This window comes from Diaphorina citri, unplaced genomic scaffold, assembly GCF_000475195.1.
Source record: "Diaphorina citri unplaced genomic scaffold, Diaci psyllid genome assembly version 1.1 scaffold69, whole genome shotgun sequence".
Classification (NCBI taxonomy): Eukaryota; Metazoa; Arthropoda; class Insecta; order Hemiptera; family Psyllidae; genus Diaphorina; species Diaphorina citri.
This window is the reverse complement of record NW_007377506.1, coordinates 11,680-31,816: the sequence shown is the minus strand read 5'-3', so window position 1 is coordinate 31,816 and position 20,137 is coordinate 11,680. Positions and strand designations below refer to the sequence as shown.

Here is a 20,137-nt window from a genome sequence, read left to right as displayed (position 1 = left end):
CCAGTATGTTTGATTTCATTTCAGCTATCAGTGGGTCATAGATTGAGTGGTACTCCAGTATGTTTGATTTCATTTCAGCTATCAGTGGGTCATAGATTGAGTGGTACTCCAGTATGTTTGATTTCATTTCAGCTATCAGTGGGTCATAGATTGAGTGGTACTCCAGTATGTTTGATTTCATTTCAGCTATCAGTGGGTCATAGATTGAGTGGTACTCCAGTATGTTTGATTTCATTTCAGCTATCAGTGGGTCATAGATTGAGTGGTACTCCAGTATGTTTGATTTCATTTCAGCTATCAGTGGGTCATAGATTGAGTGGTACTCCAGTATGTTTGATTTCATTTCAGCTATCAGTGGGTCATAGATTGAGTGGTACTCCAGTATGTTTGATTTCATTTCAGCTATCAGTGGGTCATAGATTGAGTGGTACTCCAGTATGTTTGATTTCATTTCAGCTATCAGTGGGTCATAGATTGAGTGGTACTCCAGTATGTTTGATTTCATTTCAGCTATCAGTGGGTCATAGATTGAGTGGTACTCCAGTATGTTTGATTTCATTTCAGCTATCAGTGGGTCATAGATTGAGTGGTACTCCAGTATGTTTGATTTTGTGATGTTTGTTTTTTTTTTAATTTTTTTTTTTTTTTTTTTTTTTTTTTTTTTTTGGCTTCTGATAAGAAACACGTACTTCTGTTTATGAAATCCTATTCTATGGAATACTTCTTCTTTTTCTAGGTGACAAAGTTTTGCTGAATTCTACCAAAGGAACCATTGAGAAGATTGTGGAGGTAGATAGTTAAGCAGACAAAATCAACATTCACCTGAGATGGGTTGAAATAAAAACAGACAAACACGGAGTGTGTTGTATTTTGATATATCATTACTTTATTATCACCGAGTTCAACTACCTATCTATTTATAATTTTACTATATTTATTTTACCTCTATGTTTTAAGTTTTAATAAAATGCTTATCCCTAGCGTTTTAGAAAAATAATTATTTTACCTTGCCTCTGTTCTTTTCTTTCGTGAAAAATTAAGGAATTCCTTCGAATCCTTGCTTTTGATTTAAATGTCTGTAAAATCACTGCCCTCCCTCCCTGAAAGACAGTCCACGGTCTCTAGTGGACCAAGAAGATTAAATACAGTCCATACCCAATGAAACCAGATTCTATTCTTGTCTTAACGCAAAATGCTGATTCGACAAGGAATCGGTATTTTCCGTTGCTCCTCTTGATTTATTTTGTGTTTCTTGGTAACTTTCCTCACTCTCTTTCTCTCTTCATCTTCTTCATTTTCACTATTCCTCATACGCTCTCTACTTCTTGAACATTTCTGTATTCCGGTGTTATTCATCCCGATGGGTACTATCGTTATTCCTGAATCGTAAATTCGATTGCCACTATGGGTATGGTTCTATCGTCATCGGAACACATTGAGTTTCTGTGTGGTTCATGTGGAGGTTCAGTTCTTCTTGAGGTTCTTGGTGATCCAAGGCATGAAGTAGGTGACCCTGGTATATACGCCTGGATATTCACCCTTACCACATCCAATGCCCCAGCTCACGATGCCCACCTGGGTCCATTTGCCATCATTCACCATCAGAGGACCTCCGCTGTCACCCTGGAATGGAGATGAAGTTTCGTTAGCAAAATTCAGAAGAGAAGAACACCAGTAACTCTTCACAGTTACTGGTGTTCTTCTTTTCAACTTGAATTTTCACAAAATCACGTCAGAATCTATCAAAATTCAGAAGATTGATCCCTAGGTTACATCACAAGTTCACGTCAGATCCCAACAAGGGAATGGACAACCAACGAAAAACATCCAGCTGAGGGCCATCACCCCCACTCCCCCAAAAGGAGGATGTTGGTGTCTGATTAAAGGAACATGGCTACTACAACAATTTGTTGACATTCCATAGTTGAGACTCTACAAGTCTAAATCCTCCAAGGAAACTTGAACCTCTCTCCTCTCTGGACAATGTGAACCACTTGAACCAGTGAAAGAATATCCTGATACTTCAGCCATCTTATGCTAACCTCTGAACCAAAAGGGGTATGTTTTTGTTTTGAATCTATCGAATCCAATGAATACGTATTCCAGATTCCATGGATTCAAGAATCTGGATGGATTTGAAAATCCCATTAATTGAATACCGATTTTCAAAATGATTTTTTTTTTTTCAAAGTGAATCTGGATTCTATGGATTCATTAGATTCAAACAGAAAATTCCCCTAAATACTCACCGTACAAGAGTCCTTAGTAGCCCGTCCTGCACAGAGGAAGTGGTCTACAATACCTCCCGGAGCGACAGGTCCATACCTTGCCTTACAGTCAGCATTCGTCCACACTGGGATGTTCACCTTCTGGAGAACAGCCGGCTGTGGGCCACCTGAAGGAAGTAAAACAGATTAGACTTCGAGTTGATTGGACCATTTGTGAAGAAAATAGCATTCTTACAGTCAGCATTCGTCCACACTGGGATGTTCACCTTCTGGAGAACAGCCGGCTGTGGGCCACCTGAAGGAAGTAAAACAGATTAGGCTTCGAGTTGATTGCACCATTTGTGAAGAAAATAGCATGTCAATCTCTTTGCATACTACGCCTACCTTTAATCCTTCTAGAAAATACATTCGACTGTGTTTTCTTCGATATTTATAACAGACCTAACTATTACCATAGACGAGCACGCATGCTAGACAGCTAGACAAGTATCCTGACTTACCAAACATTTTATTCCTCTAATTTGACTGACGTGATTGTTAGCGAACAATGTGCTTGTGAAAGGCCCTCGTCTACTGGCCCTTGATGCCTATTGAAGGAAAAAATGTCTACAATACTGTTCCTGTACACAATCGGAAAAAGACAAAGACACATCCTTCTAGAAAATACATTCGACTGTGTTTTCTTCGATATTTATAACAGACCTAACTATTACCATAGACGAGCACGCATGCTAGACAAGTATCCTGATTCCTGACTTACCAAACATTTTATTCCTCTAATTAGACTGACGTGATTGTTAGCGAACAATGTGCCTGTGAAAGATTTTAATTAAAGCCATCTCAAACAAGCCTCGTCTACTGGCCCTTGATGCCTATTGAAGGAAAAAATGTCTACAATACTGTTCCTGTACACAGTCGGAAATAGACAAAGACATACCACACCTGAGCGCAAGCGTCCGTGAGGTATTATCCATGTTATTTATCATGGTTAAACCTACAATATAACCATGTAGGCGCATTTCCAACATTTTAGCACAAACGAACGGGAAATAAAAGAGGGGAAATGAGCTTCAGAGGAGGAGAAATCGTCTCAGTTTATGACGGTTACTTACTCTCTCGGAGACTGCCCCAGCCTATCACAGTGGCGATTTTGCCCTCGTACGAAGCTCTGCCTCGCGGCAAACATATGGCCCGGATTGTGTCTGAATATTTGACTGGTTTGTCCAGAGTCAAAATGGCGACGTCGTTGTACTGAGGGAGAAAAATAAAACAAATATGTAATGCATTGAGAGATTTGGGGCCGAATGCACAGTCGTTCCTAAATGATGAAGGATCCCTTTTTCCTTAAGATTTCCTATTTCCTTAAGATTCTTCATTCTGTTCATTCATTTCATGGAACACAACATCAATTAATTAAGAAAAAATACGAGAAAATTTAAAATTAAAATGATGTAAAAAAAAGTCGGAAATACACATTGCGCTTGCGTAACTAGGAAGAGTTTAGGATCCACTATGCATATGAATTTCAGGAAAGCACTTAAAGGAATCCCTCATCATTGGGGTACGACTGTGCATTCGGCCCTTGGCGTCTCCACTAATCACTGGAATCAGTAGGTCATGTATAATTCCATAGTTGAGACTCTACAAGTCTAAATCCTCCAAGGAAACTTGAACCTCTCTCCTCTCTGGACAATGTGAACCACTTGAACCAGCCATCTTATGCTAACCTCTGAACCAAAAGGGGTATATTTTTGTTTTGAATCTATCAAATCCAATGAATCTGGACTTCAGATTCCATGGACTCAAAAAACAAGAGAAAAAAAAAGTCTGTCTCACCCATCTCTCTAGAACACAATACAATGAAAGCTGAACGTCAAGGCCAAGGAGATGACTATTTGAATATAAAGTAACACCTCCACAATCCGAGACATCTTTATTGGTTCGCCTGATTTAATCAATATCAGATCAAGATTTGTCTCCTATTTAGCATATCAAGTTATTTACATAATACAACACACGTAATTATGTAGATGTAGCTAATGTAAATGTACCTATTTTAGGTACAGAGGCGTATTTAGCACCCCATACAAGCAGAGTGCTTCAAATCTTGGTAGGAAACTCAGACGTTAATTACCGGTCATTTCACAAAGAACATAGGTAGATTAGGTAGACATGACATGGTAAAATATAGCCAGTGACAAAAGCAAATTAAAGGAGTTATATTTACATAATACAACACACGTAATTATGTAGATGTAGCTAATGTAAAGGTACAGAGGCGTATTTAGCACCCCATACAAGCAGAGTGCTTCAAATCTTGGTAGGAAACTCAGACGTTAATAACCGGTCATTTCACAAAGAACATAGGTAGATTAGGTAGACATGACATGATATAATATAGCCAGTGACAAAAGCAAATTGTTTCAGCTATCAGTGGGACATAGATTGAGTGGTACTCCAGTATGTTTGATTTCATTTCAGCTATCAGTGGGACATAGATTGAATGCAGTGGCGTAGCGTGGTCTAAAGTCAAGTGTAAGGCGTGTAGGGCACTAATTTCCATCACCATGTACATTACTACATAAGTTATGCACATGCTTCTTCATAAATATTTAAAGTCAATATTTAAGGGTATTTGAGTAAATTTAGAGTGTATGGCCGCCATACACGCCCTACATGGACGCTACGCCACTGATTGAATGGTATTCCAGTATGTTTGATTTCATTTCAGCTATCAGTGGGTCATAGATTGAGTGGTACTCCAGTGTTTGATTTCATTAAGGGTTAGGTGGTAGAGAACGCCTCCGGCGTTAACCTCGACTAGTGGTTACCTTCCACTCAAGAGTCTATTATTATTACTGAATCTGAATGGGCGAATTGGCATCTCCACTAACTTGTAATTATAACTTATTAGTGGAGATGCCAAAACTCCCCAAGTAAAATATTGAATATTTATTTTTATTCGATGAAAAGTGATATGGGCGAAAAGTTACATTGACCAAACCAAATTTCGATAAACCACTCTACCACATTAGGCCATCAGCATTCAATATCTCACGTATCAAAATAAATGTAAACAAGAGATAATTTATGTAAGAAATAGATAGGTACCGACTGGAATAATAGAAAAAATGTTGGGCTAGGCCTCAGTTCAAAGATCTTGTTTCAAAACATTCAAACATACGAGTAGATTTTCTACTGAATATAGAGCCATAAAATGTCATCAACAAACTAATAAAAGTCGATCTCTAGAATCTTTAGCTAGCTGTTAGATTAGTGGGTAGATCAAGTTCTGCGGTTTTAGCTTTAACTTGAAATAAACATCTAGATAGTAAAATTTGGAAAGAACGGATGAATCAAATGGTCATAAAATAGATTTTTACGACTTATGTCCACTTGAATGTGCCATTAATTTTTGTTCAAGACAGCTCCTTCCAACCTTTACCTATGCCTACATTCCTACATGAGTATGATTTATTTTTTTATAGCCTTATCACGCAGACCAGCCTGTTTTCCCATGTTTTAATGTCTTCCGAAATCTTTGCTTTTCTCACCCGAATTAAAACTAGTTTTTTATTGGCCATACGTCTCTTTGAGGTCACGTGTCATCATCATAATTTAGATTTTTTATGACATAGAGGCAATTTTGTTCCGATCAAGATCGAGAATATCTAAATGTTCACATAAGGATTCGTGGATATTTGGACCCGAATCGATGAATATCCGGACTTGAGCTCCGGGATAGTCAATTATCCGGATATTTTCAGCTCTAATCGAGATAACTGCTGATACAACTCGTTAGGTAGAAACACACTACTATCACGTCACGTAAGCTCATGGGAAGTCAGAAAGATCTAGTTCAAAGTTTTCCCATAATATTGTAGGTAATTTCGTTCATGATAGGTAAACTGCCCTCACGTCACGTGACGTGATAGTAGTATGTTTCTACCTCTAGTCTAGTTTCTACTCACCAAAGTTCTCATATCAAAAGCTTTGTGTCGGACAAGTCGTTTGACTTTCCGCTCTACATGTTTGACTTCATTCTTCTGTTTGATATTATGATCACCTAGGTTGACAGATAGCTTAGCAACATCCCAGGAACTCATGCTGGAAGGTTGAAAAATAAGTAAAATGAACTAAATAGGTAAATAAGTAACAAAAATACTCCATATGTATGAATGCACAGTGCACACTACACAGAGATAAACATACAGTGGTGTATGTATGTATGTACTCGTATTGGATGAAAATTTTCACACCTTGGTTGTGATTTGAATCCAGCTGAGGGACTATAAACAGAGAGTAGATCAGCGTCTAGCTAGGGGACTATAAACAGGGAGAAGACTAGCCCAAATTTCCAACGCCACTGATACAGGGTGGACTCCTTACTTCTCTATGCTGGGAGGTCTGGTCACAGAGCTAGGCGGGATTTTGTCACATGGGGCCGTGGTGGCACGCGAGTATGGACTACCCAGTATAGTCGGTGTTGACGATGTGACCCTGTATTTCAAAACGGGTAAGAGTTTTCTTTCTAGCAGGATAGGTATACCCCATGATGGGTATACATTTTATCGCACGTTAAATCTTTCTAAATCTATATCTGGACTTGTGTTCTTGTGAGGTGTGAGGTGCATCTACAAGTGGTTGAGCAAGAGAGGTAATTTTTGCACTATGGTCGATCGACATCGACTGACAAGCCAAAACCAGTTGGCCTCAAAGCGATCACTCTAAAGCTGATTGAGAGGCCGACGACAAACGCCGACCCCATCTGAACATGGAAAAACGAGAAGAAGAAGAAGAAGAAAAAGAAGAAGAAGAAGAAGAAGGAGGAGGTTGAGATTTGAATCCAAATTCTCCTTCTAACCAAGCATTCTACTTCATTTTATCCATCTCTTTCCCCGTAATATCTCTTGAAAAAAAAGCTAGTCCAGTTAACTTGGAGCTCAAAGTTCGTCTATCTTGTAAGCGCTAGGTTGTGGGTTCGATTTCCACCCTGCACGAGTATTGTCCTAAACAGATAATGTTTGCTCTCGGAACGGCTGGCTTTCTCCTGTCCTGTCCCCCTCTCTTCGATTTTGGGACATGACCTTAGCAGTTATGTTTTCGTTGTTGGAGTTTCCTCTGTCAAACGTTCAAACAACTTCGCTTTTAAATAATACAGAAAAACTTACTGAGCAACGCAATGAGCAGCAGTCAGTACATGCTGAGTATCAATCAGTGATCCACCACAAAACTGTTTGCCTGAGTTGAAAATGGCCACCTGGGAAGAAGAAAAATAAATAAATTAAAATTTGGAGAAAAATTATGAAATAGGTAAAAGAAAAAGTAAAAATGTTATGCACGAATGCGTGTCACAAAATGATAACTATACGTCATCGTCATCGTACATCGATCAATAAATTTCGCAAGATTTTTTCACATGACTTGGAATCGAACCAATAATTTCCAGATTCGAAGTCTACGGTAACCACTAAGGTTGGTTGTTGAAATCACATAATGACACATCTAATCTTCTCCGTGTGTTCTTCTGAAGCATGAAACTTCAAGATCGAATAAATTAGAGTTAAATAATGATAAGAAATATAAGAATATAATTATAATCTTGAGAAATAATTTTACTAATGAAGAAATTTGGACTGGAAAAAATCTTCGATTTGTGAACGAACTCGGAGATTGTAAAAAAAGCTAAAAACCCGATCCCCGAACTTAAATATTGCAAATTTATTACAGGTGAACCCTAATCCTCAATTTGTAGTTCTCTGTTTGATAAATAATTCGAGCACTCAAAAAATTTTCACTCAGAACTGATTTTGCCAAGCTTTTAATAATCGGATTTAAAAACCTAATTTTGTATTCGAAAGATAAGGAAGGTTTTTAGCGAGGAAATTTAAATTTAGTTGTCTGTTTTTTGTATAACTCATAATAGGTACCTAATTAGGTGTATAAAAAAAATAGCATCAGGTTTTGCGTCTATTTAGATAATTATGTATCGCTGCGTCAATTTCATTCGCATTCGCTAAATTCGTAATCTTGTTTTGATAGGTATCCTTTTTGGCAATACCTCGCTGGCAATAAGTTGGGAAAAAACAGTTTTATCGAATTAAAATTTATACCTACCTACATGGGCTCAGACCACTAATTTGTTTGAACTAAAATAATCTAAACTCCGACTCCACTTCATTCGACCAATTTATCAACTCACCACCCAAGGCCATTCGTTTTGTTCCGCGTTCTGTCCCCCCACAATTCTCTCCTGGTCCAGATCCTGATATCCATTCTTCTGCCCGCATGACATATCCACTTTCCCTGCTTCGGTCGTCGTCACAGGCACCTCCGTAGGGAAATGTGCCGTCTCTGTACTTGACACGATGGATGGGGGGTGAGTGGCTGGGGTGTGGTCTGGTGGGTGGGTGGGCACGGGTGGGGGCCAGTTGAAGGCGAAGGAGGGGTAGGTTGGGATCTCGGGCTCCTCAGACAAGTCTTGAGAGATGATGGGGTACCCTCCCTGTAGTGGGGTGGTACAGCAGACACCCACACCCTGGGGAAAAATGAAACATGGTCATCGTTTACATTATTTTATAAAGAAGAATACTCGTACAGTCAGCGTCGATAGCATGTTGAATGCACCAGTTCCCAATAGATCACTAAAGTTAAGAAACATTGCGCGTGGTTGGTATCCAGATGGGTGACCAACTAAGCAATCGTGTGCTACTAGCTGTTCCAGGCCTCACCTAGGCTGGGTGAGCTTAGTGTGAGTAGCCGAGTAGCTTGTCGCCAAATGGAGAGTAGAGTAAATGTAAATGTAATTTCTTTGTGTTATTATGTCACAACTTTGGTGCTCACTGCAGCATTGTAGGATTTTCCCCAATATCTCAATAATCCTAACATCCAATGTTTACCTACCATGTTGGCACCGGTCGCTATGTGCATTTATATGTCATAGCTACTCATTTTCTTCACGAGGCTGAGTGGGCCCCGCAACAGTCAGCCACGGAATCAACCATTTGCATGATACAAATTTCTTGACCCCGCCGGGAATTCAACCCAGGTCTCCCGCGTGCAAGGCGAGTGCAGTGACCACTATGCCATGGGAGCTGACCAAATGGAGAGTAATACCCCAGTCACTAAAGATCTTAGCAGTCATACAGTAACTTTAAAGCTCTATAAAAAAAGGTTCGAAGGAAAGCTCGCGATATACCTACTTGGGTTCCATCGGGCGCGATGTAGCTGCAACTATCAAACGAATCGTATATGACAGGCTCCCAAATGAAATCCGGCAGTTTCAAGTACGGATAGCATTGCTTGAACCGGAGACATTGGCCTAGTAGACCCCGGTTAGTGACACACGGGTTAACGGTTACGATGGTAGGTATTGAGAACGCCAGGAATTGACGCTTCTGACGACTGCTGCGGAGTGTGTGAGACGTGGCTGAAATGAGAAATGGAAAATAATTGGCGGAACGCCAGGAATTGACGCTTCTGACGACTGCTGCGGAGTGTGTGAGACGTGGCTGAAATGAGAAATGGAAAATAATTGGCGTTTTTTTCCTCTTTTTGTTGTTTTGGAGTAGAGGTAAAAAAGGATTGTTCTCACTGAACAAAAGTGACTTCTTTGTTTTAATGGACAAGAAAAGTTTATAGTGCAGACGTGTTTCAGACGATGCGATGTCTGACTTTAGACGTCCCTTGAGGTTGTAACTTAAGTGTCAGTAATCTTGCTAAGTAGGTATCTCACATCCTATACAAACCTTCACCCTAACATTAACCTTCTGGTCAGTGTAATGACAACAAGATGAATATTATTGATTGTTGTTTTGGAGTAGAGGTAAAAAAGGATTGTTCTCACTGAACAAAGGAAGTGACTTCTTTGTTTTAATGGACAAGAAAAGTTTATAGGTAGTGCAGACGTGTTTCAGACGATGCGATGTCTGACTTTAGACGTCCCTTGAGGTTGTAACTTAGTGTCAGTAATCTTGCTAAGTAGGTATCTCACATCCTATACAAACCTTCACCCTAACATTAACCTTCTGGTCAGTGTAATGACAACAAGAGAAAAAAAAAGTCTGTCTCACCCATCTCTCTAGAACACAATACAATGAAAGCTGAACGTCAAGGCCAAGGAGATGACTATTTGAATATAAAGTAACACCTCCACAATCCGAGACATCTTTATTGGTTCGCCTAATTTAATCAATATCAGATCAAGATTTGTCTTCTATTTAGCATATCAAGTTATTTACATAATACAACACACGTAATTATGTAGATGTAGCTAATGTAAAGGTACAGAGGCGTATTTAGCACCCCATACAAGCAGAGTGTTTCAAATCTCGGTAGGAAACTCAGACGTTTATTACCGGTCATTTCACAAAGAACATAGGTAGATTAGGTAGACATGACATGATATAATATATAGCCAGTGACAAAAGCAAATTAAATGCACCAGTCCAAAAAAAAAAAAAAAAAAAAAAAAAAAAAAGCAAGGCATAGGCACAACCTTAGGCCAGCCACTCACTATCAGGTAGACCTGACAGGCGGACCTGATCAGGTGTTCCTGCCATTTCTACCTGATAGTGTGTGGCTGGCCTTAGCAGTTAAAGTGCTGCCTATAAAATGAAATAAAAACCATAAGTGCCTTATTTAGACTGTCAGCTTAGAACAAGTTGTTCCATTATACCAACAGTTTAATACCGACGCTGCGCCACTGTTATATCAACTTATCAACTAATTTTATGAGTCAAGCTATCAATTTCATCTTGATTCCGCATCATTTGCCAATTTGTCATGTCCACTTCTCTCTATAAATATCTCCACCTTCTATTGTGCCACTCCAATATCTTTAGTGTTTATTTTCATGTCATTCACCTTTACATATCCAATGTTTGTTTTGATTAACAACTATGTTGTGTTCAAATATTAATTCCTATTTATTTTCAAATCTTCGTACTGATCTGTCTTCAACTTAGTTTTGATAAATTCGCTAGTTCTGATTCCATCTCAGATATTAGGACATCTTTTGTTTGATCGCAGCGCAATCCGATTTGACCTTTTGGCTGTAATAGAGCTCCTTTAAATGATATTTTCTTATTCTTCGCTACCTGTCTGAGCTTATCGAGTATAATCTATGATTGCTCTCTGTAGTCAAAGCGCTATTCACTAGATAGAGGTTAGCATCTTTCAAGAATTTGGTTTTCTACTTCCAATCAGTATGAAGAACAAACATTTCACAGATTTCACTGTCCACACTTTCTTATAACTAAGCTAGAAATAGCAACAAGTAGAAGAAAAGGCGATAGGTGAAACCGTGTACGTGCTACCATACCATTCATTACTAGCCCCGACCAACAATTCCAATCAATTACTATGAAAATAAAAAATATTTTTTAAATGATGAAAGTAAAACACGTAGATACAAGTAGGGCCAACACTGGTACACTTTTTTTTTTTTTTTTTTTTTTCGAGGATGTGGTGGACACTAATACTCGCTTAATTCAGCGGGATTAACTTTAATCTCAAATGGTCAAAGTAGATAGATGGTCCTAAGACTGACTGGGCATGAGTGTTTCGAAAGTCTCAAGATTAAGATAGAACTTTGACGGTGTCTATCACACAATTTCACCTAAAAGGAAGGAATTTTAACTGCGTTGAGCATAAATGCTTGTCACAAATGTCGTTCCCTGCTTAATGCACTACGCTAAATTTTATGACTTGACTAGGACTCAAACCACCAACCTCCAGATCCGAAGTCCACCACGCTAGCCACTACACCACTGAGGTTGGTCGCTAAACACAACCCCGAAAAAAAAAAAAAAAAAAAATAGTGTACCAGTGTTGGCCCTACTTGTATCTACGTGTTTTACTTTCATCATTTAAAAAATATTTTTTATTTTCATAGTAATTGATTGGAATTGTTGGTCGGGGCTAGTAATGAATGGTATGGTAGCACGTGACAACTACATGCTCCGTCTGGTTCATTGATCAAACCACTTGACTGCATAGTGCATAGATTCCTCATAGTGCATTAGATTCCTGGATCTTAGAATTCCTAGCTTCTTAAACCATCACTGAAACTATAGGGGTTCAGTGAACTCACTCAAAACAAGGGCTCACGAAGCGCGTCTGCCTCTTAAGCGCTAGGTCGCGGGTTCGATTCCCGCCCGGAGCGGATTTTATCCTTAACAGATAAATTTCGGCCGGAACGGCTGGTTATCTTCTATCCTGTTTTTCTTCGCTTCCAGGACGATAAGAACTGAGGTATAGCAGTTACAGCTCCCTCTATCCAACTTCTTTACAGACATCATAATTAAGAAGAAACCCAAGTATTTGAGAATGGATCTGAGACGATTACAGCAATGACGTGAAGAAAACATTATGATTTGTCATGAAATTGAACTCACGCATGCTTGTGTAGTCACGCATACTCTGATCTTTTTGGTGGCATGCCAAATTATTTAGCAAGCTACCAACCTATTACTATTTTTCTACCACATACCTACTGTTCCTTGGAGTTATGCCTATGTAGTCTATGTACTTTCATCTCACCATATGAATAACAAACTGAAACGATTTCAATAACTTTATCATCATTATATTGTTGTTAAAAAGTTTTCTTTCTTATTTCCATCTTCAAGGTGGTTTTCTTGTAAGGTAGTCTGCCGCCCTGCCCCTTCTAAGGCTGTGTCATTCAAGGTTTATCTGTGTTATTTAACCCTTTATTGTTGAGTTAATGTTGAGACTCCGCAGAATTAATTTTTTTATCTGGAAATTCTTGAAGATTGAAATTTAAAATTGCATTTTATTATTATTTTGATGTGTTGGAATTCCAGTAATCAATAGCACATCATTAGGTTGTCCTGTTCATCCAGTTTTACTCCTAGTAGCTTCTATACCGAGTGTTGTTTCATTTTGTTGTTGTTGTTGTTGTTGTTGTAGAACTTTTTTGTTATGCATACCTATTGTTGTTAAAGTGTAGAGTCAACCTCAGTACGGTGTAGTTCGGGTAACGCGTTGGACTTCGAATCAGGAGGTTGGTGGTTCATATTTTTGACAAGCATTTAAAATTCTTCAAAGTGTAGAAGAATTTCACATGCTTCTTGTTTCACAGCTTTTTAGACACCCATTTTGAGGAAAATTATTACAAGAATCTATAATAATCAGACATCATTTGACTCTTGAGTCTAGTCTCTGAGCATTCTCAAAGGTTAACAAACATACATATGTATAGGTGCTCGTATAGTTTATGAACAACATCTCACTTTTTTGCTACTTTTGAATTCACTCCTCGACCAAGAACTTTATACAAGTTGCAAGTTGATCTAAACGTAATAATTATGCGGACTAGTTGGTAACTATTACAATCTTAATATCTATAGGCACATATGAGAATATAAAATAAACAGTGACTAACTATTTTGATGTGTTAAAACTATTGCAGGAGGAAGGTATCATAATATTAAATCAATATTTTTCTAAGTTCCATGGAAGAATTTAGGCTGTGGTCTGACAGGCCAAACCTCACCGCATCACCGCAAGTATCGGAAAGAAAGAATCACCTCACCAATATTGAGGGTTAAAAGGAAAGGGTCAAAAATCTCGAATGGCATACAGATCAGAAAATGAAAACCAGTTGTGCTAAGCCTCTCTTTGCTTTGTCTTCAATCTGGTTCGCCCATGCACCAACCCGTCCCGTCAAATTAGCATTTCGGGGTAAAATTTGCGAAGAAGGCACCACAAATATCTACAGCAGATAAAGAAGCAAAATATCTCAGAAGAAGAGGAAGAAGAAGAAGTAGTAGAAGAAGAAGAAGAAGAAGAAAAGTTTGGTAAAAAAAGTGAATCTTGAATTATTTTCGATTTTCGGCAAAAAATTCATTAACATACGAATGATTTGTTTGATTTTTTTTTTTTCTTCTGTGAATGAACTTTATAAATTCAAAATAAAGGCTTTGTATCAGGTATTATAGTAGGAAGACACTGTTCATATTAAAACATGAACACAAGCCATATGTTTTGATGGGTATCAAGCATATTACCTATTATAAATCACATATTACGTATCTAGATATATATTAATAAAATATAATATTAAGATAAATCAGATATAATTATTATCATGTGAAGATATTAATTTTATTATAATGATAGCATTTATGTCCAACTCTTATAGTTGACACTACCTCCCAGGTTAACGAACTTGATAGAGTATTAGTTATACATCTATTTAAGTAGGTACCTGTACCCTTTGTTTCAAGGTAAATTTAGGTGGATGCTTGGTACGATGGAGGGCGCGAGTTCAAACCCAAGTCTGAGCAAAAATTAGTTCCTTTAGTTTGAAAATTTGATCACTGAAAGTTCTCAGGAATTGGCCTTGTCAAGAGATCACCTCTAAGTCAATAAATAATAATTGATCATAATATTCATGATAAACAAAGGTTCTCACAGGAATTATCTTTCATTAGAAATCTTTTTCTCAAGATAAATCCAAGTAGGTACCTATGTAGGTACCTAATCGTATTATTTACATAGGTATAAAGGTAAAGCATACAAGACTTTTTTCTGCAAAAACTTAACCCATGAGCATTATTACAGGTATTCAGTCTCAGTTCTACCTAATCTAATTAGTCACGGAAGATTAATCTTGTAACTTCATATTTAAATCCATTTTGTCAGTCATAATATTGAGATTATTGAGTCATTTTGCGTCCTTCATACGAGGAGTAGCTGGATCACATAAGAACAGAGGACAAGTTAGATTCGTAGAAGCTGAACCCATCCTTTACGGCTATTTGCCCCTACACCTGAGCCTCGGAGTGGGCTTTTTGTGTTTGGCAAAACGAGGACAACCTATTAGCTACTGTCCTCATGTACGTAAAGAACTAGACACCACTGTTGTCCAATAACATTCCAGTCCACATATCTAGGCAATTTCAAAAAAAAAAATAATAATAATAATAAATTGTGACCTCTTCTAACCCTAACCCTATTGGCTATTGGGTTTGGAAGTTCAGTTGAGGCCTCCTGCTAAGTTTTTGTTATCTTCGCAGCCGGTTTTTTGATCCAATGTCCAAATTTAGGCTCTTTTTAAATAATAAAAATCTTTTAATTATTGTAGGTGTATTTCGATTTTCTTCTCATCACTTGTATCACTTCCGTGTGGTCCGTGGTCCCCCTCTTATTATTTCATAATTCATTTCGTTAGAATTAATGGAAATAACTAATATAATTGACATAATGGTTTTTCCTCGATTGCCCAATTTGGTATTGTGCTAATTTTGTCCGCCTGAGCCGGCGCGGCGTGAGCATTAGAATATTCACTCCTCGACCAAGAACTTTATACAAGTTGCAAGTTGATCTAAACGTAATAATTATGCGGACTAGTTGGTAACTATTACAATCTGAATACCTATAGGCACATACGAGAATATAAAATAAACAGTGACTAACTGGCCTCAAAGTCACAAAACCGGTCCAAAGTTTAATCTTTCGTTATCAAATGAAGAATCCTCTTATCTCAAGTTTCTTCTTCTATGCAAAATGCAGATCAAAGATTCAAAGGTGATCTGCCTTGGACTTGACTTAACAACACTTCAGGTAGTTCTTCCATGGAAGTTTGTTCGTGTGAACTTTTGGTTTTGTTTGTTGAATCATACCCACCTATATGCAACACAACTTGACTTAACAACACTTCAGGTAGTTCTTCCATGGAAGTTTGTTCGTGTGAACTTTTGGTTTTGTTTGTTGAATCATACCCACCTACATATATGCAACACATGGCTGGCGGCTGGCTAACATTTTGCTTGTTGAAAATACTTGAATCACATGGCTGCTCATGCAACCTTGCACCCATCTGAACGTTGTCAGTTGACGAGATGAACTTTGGATTATCTCTCATGATTCATGGCATCAGATGGGAGTTTATGTCCGGTTGTGAATTGTGGGTCGTAACAACACTTCAACTATCTATCTGTCCTAACTACCTAATATCTAACTAACTATTCCCTTGTTGTGAGTTGTGTGATTATCTTGAGCTGTCTAGTAGGTATCCACCCAGCTTTTCACATGGCATACAAAAGTGCACAAGTCTTACATTTTTATTCCTAACCAAATTAAGGCATATTCTGCACCTATATGATACGAAATCTTTATTTACCTGAACTGGTATTTACTCATATTGTATAGGTCTCCTGTCCGCAAATGTAATTGTATACCTCGCCTCGGTTTATAGTACGGAAGCTGCCACGAAGGGCGTTTATTAAACTTTTTTCAAGAGGTTTGATAGAGAGAACTGTAAATGCTATGGCCTTATCGTCCTGAAAGTGAAGAGAGAAGGAAGACAAGATAGGAGAAAGTCAGCCGTTCCGAGTAGGAATTCCTATTAACCTTATCTGTTAGGATAAAATCCGCCCCGGGCGGGAATCAAACTCGCAACCTAGCGCTTCCTATTTAATTATCCAGTAGAGTCTCCAAGCTAGTGCTTACAAGGCAGACGCCACCTTCCAAGTTAACTAGGCTGGCTATTTAACTTTACTGATCCGTTCAGAGCTGGTGCAACATCAAAAGCCGCTGGCATAGATGGTTTAAGTACCTTATTAGAGTCCAGTATTATTTTCCAATCGCCAAGTTGTTGCTTTGGTCTGACCAAATGGACTTGGAAATGGCACTGGGTTTATTTTTGAACCAAATGATACCGAAGCTCTCAACCAGTTTTTTTTTTCTTTTGATATCTTCTTTCAAGGTCGACCTACAGGGTTATTTGTTCATTGGACGGCCGAAGTGAGTTTCAAATTGAGTTTTCCTCGTCTTTTCGTGTTTGTCCGATAAGTTTGCTTGTCTCTTTGTTCAGCGATAATTCCCAAACGGTTTGTTGGATTTTTATAACATTTGGCAAACATGTTTAAAACAAGAAGGACATTCGCTCAGTGTATTTTAGATTTTTTATAAATAAATACTTTCAGAACTTTCATTGCACCCTGTCTAAGTGCAAGACAAGAGCTTTTTACTTCTTTTCTCTCTCTCGTCTTTATTGGATATGGGTGGGTTGGTACAGTAGAATATTGATCATTGATCTTCTTTTCAAAAGAAAAAAACATGGATGGGTATTAAATTAATAAAGTAAAGAAAAAAATCGATGAAAAAACTCCTGACAGAGTAATAAAAGAAGATATGGATCTAATGAAAAATCTTCTACGACTTCTAGATACCGAGATAAATCGATTTCAAAAATACCGGTAAATCGTGAACTTTGACGTCACGGCATACGCTCCCGTACACAATGACGTCACATCAAATATCCCGAGCAAAGCTCCCTTTGCAGGCAATACATTAATGTGTTTGTGCGCATACGTTTCTGCGCATTTCTTTCTGCTGCTTTGGTCAGACCAAATGGACTTGGAAATGGCACTGGGTTTATTTTTGAACCAAATGATACCGAAGCTCTCAACCAGTTTTTTTTTCTTCTTTTGATATCTTCTTTCAAGGTCGACCTACAGGGTTATTTGTTCATCGGACGGCCGAAGTGAGTTTCAAATTGAGTTTTCCTCGTCTCTTCGTGTTTGTCCGATAAGTTTGCTTGTCTTTTTGTTCAGCGATAACTCTCAAACGGTTTGTTGGATTTTTATAACATTTGGCAAACATGTTTAAAACAAGAAGGACATTTGCTCATTGAATTTTGGATCCTTCATAAATAAATACCCTCAGAACTTTCATTGTACCCTGTTTAAGTGCAAGACAAGAGCTTTTCTCTCTTTCGTCTTTATTGGATATGGGTGGGTTGGTACAGTAGAATATTGATCATTGATCTTCTTTTTCGAAAGAAAAAAACGTGGATGGGTATTAAATAAAGTAAAGAAAAAAAAATCGAGGAAAAAACTCCTGACAGAGTAATAAAAGAAGATATGGATCTAATGAAAAAGCTCAGAAGTGGAGAGAAAGGAATAAGAAAAAAGTCCATAACGTGATGAATCGGGAACACCTGTATGAAATTAATCATTAATCCGTTCTGTTTAAAAGTATTTTGTCAAATGAAAATCGTCCAATAAATCAAGCAGAAAAAAACACCTTAATCTTCTTAAAATTATCACTTTAGGCACTTACATTAACTTTATTTACTTTTTTTCTGCGATCTCTTTCACGGAATACAAGAAGTCATCGGAATGGTGGGATAATTGAACGAACAAAGTGAATTTATTCTTAACCCGACGATTTTTCCTTTAGGAGATAGTTTGACCGATTTTGATAATAGAAGATTTTCTTCCATTAGATTTTGGTATCCATTGTGGCGATTTGAGGACTTCGTAGTTTGTAGGAATCTTTTTCTGCCCTAAAGTTCAGCGAACTTATTTTCGATCAATATCCGTTTAATAAAATACTGCTTTTTGGCGGTTTTCGGTGTAATTTAACAATATCTCGGGAACGGTACAAGCTAGAGACTTGAAATTTGGTATGTAGTTCAAAGATGTGACAAGGATGCAACACAAAACGTTTGGTTGAGATGGTTGCTGCGCTTGGCAGTATTTTGACCGCTTTTGGGCAGATTTCGACCGTTTTTTGGCGGTTTTCAGCTATACTGACTAAACGGTTAGAGATATTGTAAAAGTTACTATAGAACATAAAAATAAGCATCATTCAATAGGATAAGGAAAGTCGTGTGATGTTCACACCAGATTTTTTACTTCTTCTTTTGTTTTTCTTTCTGCCTTTGGAGGCTTCTGTGTTTCTTCTCTTAATTTTTCTATCTTCCTTTTGAGGCTTTTTTTTATGTCGTCCTTTTGTGCACATATTTCATCTTTTGAGCCTTTTTGCGTCTTTCTTTTCTCTTTATTCTTTTCATTTTGGTATTGTTTCTTTTAAGGCTTATTACCTATTTCTGTCTTTCTTTTCTGTGCGTATTTTGTTTTTGTTTTTTCTATTTTCCTATTTATTTTTTCTTTTCATTTTGATATTCTCCAGTACCTATCTTTCTTAATCTTTGTTCTTTTTATTCCTCCTTCTCTTTTTTTCTTCTTTTCCATTCTTTTTCTTCTTCTTCTTCTTCTTCTTCTTCTTCTTCGAAATTTATCATTTTTCTATGTGTTATTTTTCTTTTTCACTCATTTCCCCCTGTTTATTTATACTTACGTATACACCATTCTCTTTCCATCTCTCTCTTCAAATCTCTCTTGTCTATAATATACTATGTAATTATTTTCTTCAGTTCTTCTCTCCTATTCTCTTTGTAATCTTTTTATTTGACATCTAAAAATGACAAGAACCACTATTTTCTAGTGAAATCTAACGTACAGTTTTGTCGACTAAATCAAAGCTCAAAATAATTGAAATTCCTCGAATTCTTCGTTCCCGGATCGACTTTTCCGGGACAAAAAGCGAGCAGAAAAGCCACAAATATGCTCTATTGCAAAGACTTGTTCAGAAATGGTGGTATCATTCAGATGTTTAGAGACTCATTGTGAAATTGTGCTATTTCTTTACTGAACGAACGAATAAATATTTACTAGTTGTTCTCATTTATGCTGCTCGAAAATTACTAAATCTTTGTAAAGATTCCCTTTACTAAAGAATCTCTTTACAGCAGCCTCAGCAGTAGGCAACTTGTAGCTCTCTCTCTCTCTCTCTCTCTCTCTTTTATCTTTCCCTCTCTCGCTCATAAGGAAAGTAAAAACTGGTATAAGACAAAGATAAAGAATAAAAATAAAACTTATGATTAATGCATGAAAAGATTTAAGCGAGAGGGAGAGAAAGATAGAAAGAAAGATAACAAGAAATGGCGAGAGAGAGAGAGAGAGAGAGAGGGAGAGAGAGAGAGAGAGAGAGATAAGTCTGTTCTGGAAGAAAAAAACACCAACAACAGCTTAATGTTCATTTGCGGGATATTATTATTATTATTATTATTATTATTATTATTATTATTATTA

The 20,137-nt window shown here is 37.6% G+C and overlaps 1 protein-coding gene across 1 annotated transcript; it reads right to left on the bottom strand.

The window, feature by feature from the left end:
* Positions 1-745: 745 nt before the first annotated feature.
* Positions 746-9,657, bottom strand: LOC103520231 (anionic trypsin-2-like; the record flags this gene model as incomplete). The annotated part of the gene is made up of 7 exons (XM_008485328.3): positions 746-1,623; positions 2,250-2,395; positions 3,341-3,479; positions 6,200-6,335; positions 7,400-7,488; positions 8,431-8,766; positions 9,431-9,657. Coding segments are annotated over 7 exons (1,232 nt in total), but the record flags the coding sequence as incomplete, so codon positions are not given.
* Positions 9,658-20,137: the final 10,480 nt, after the last annotated feature.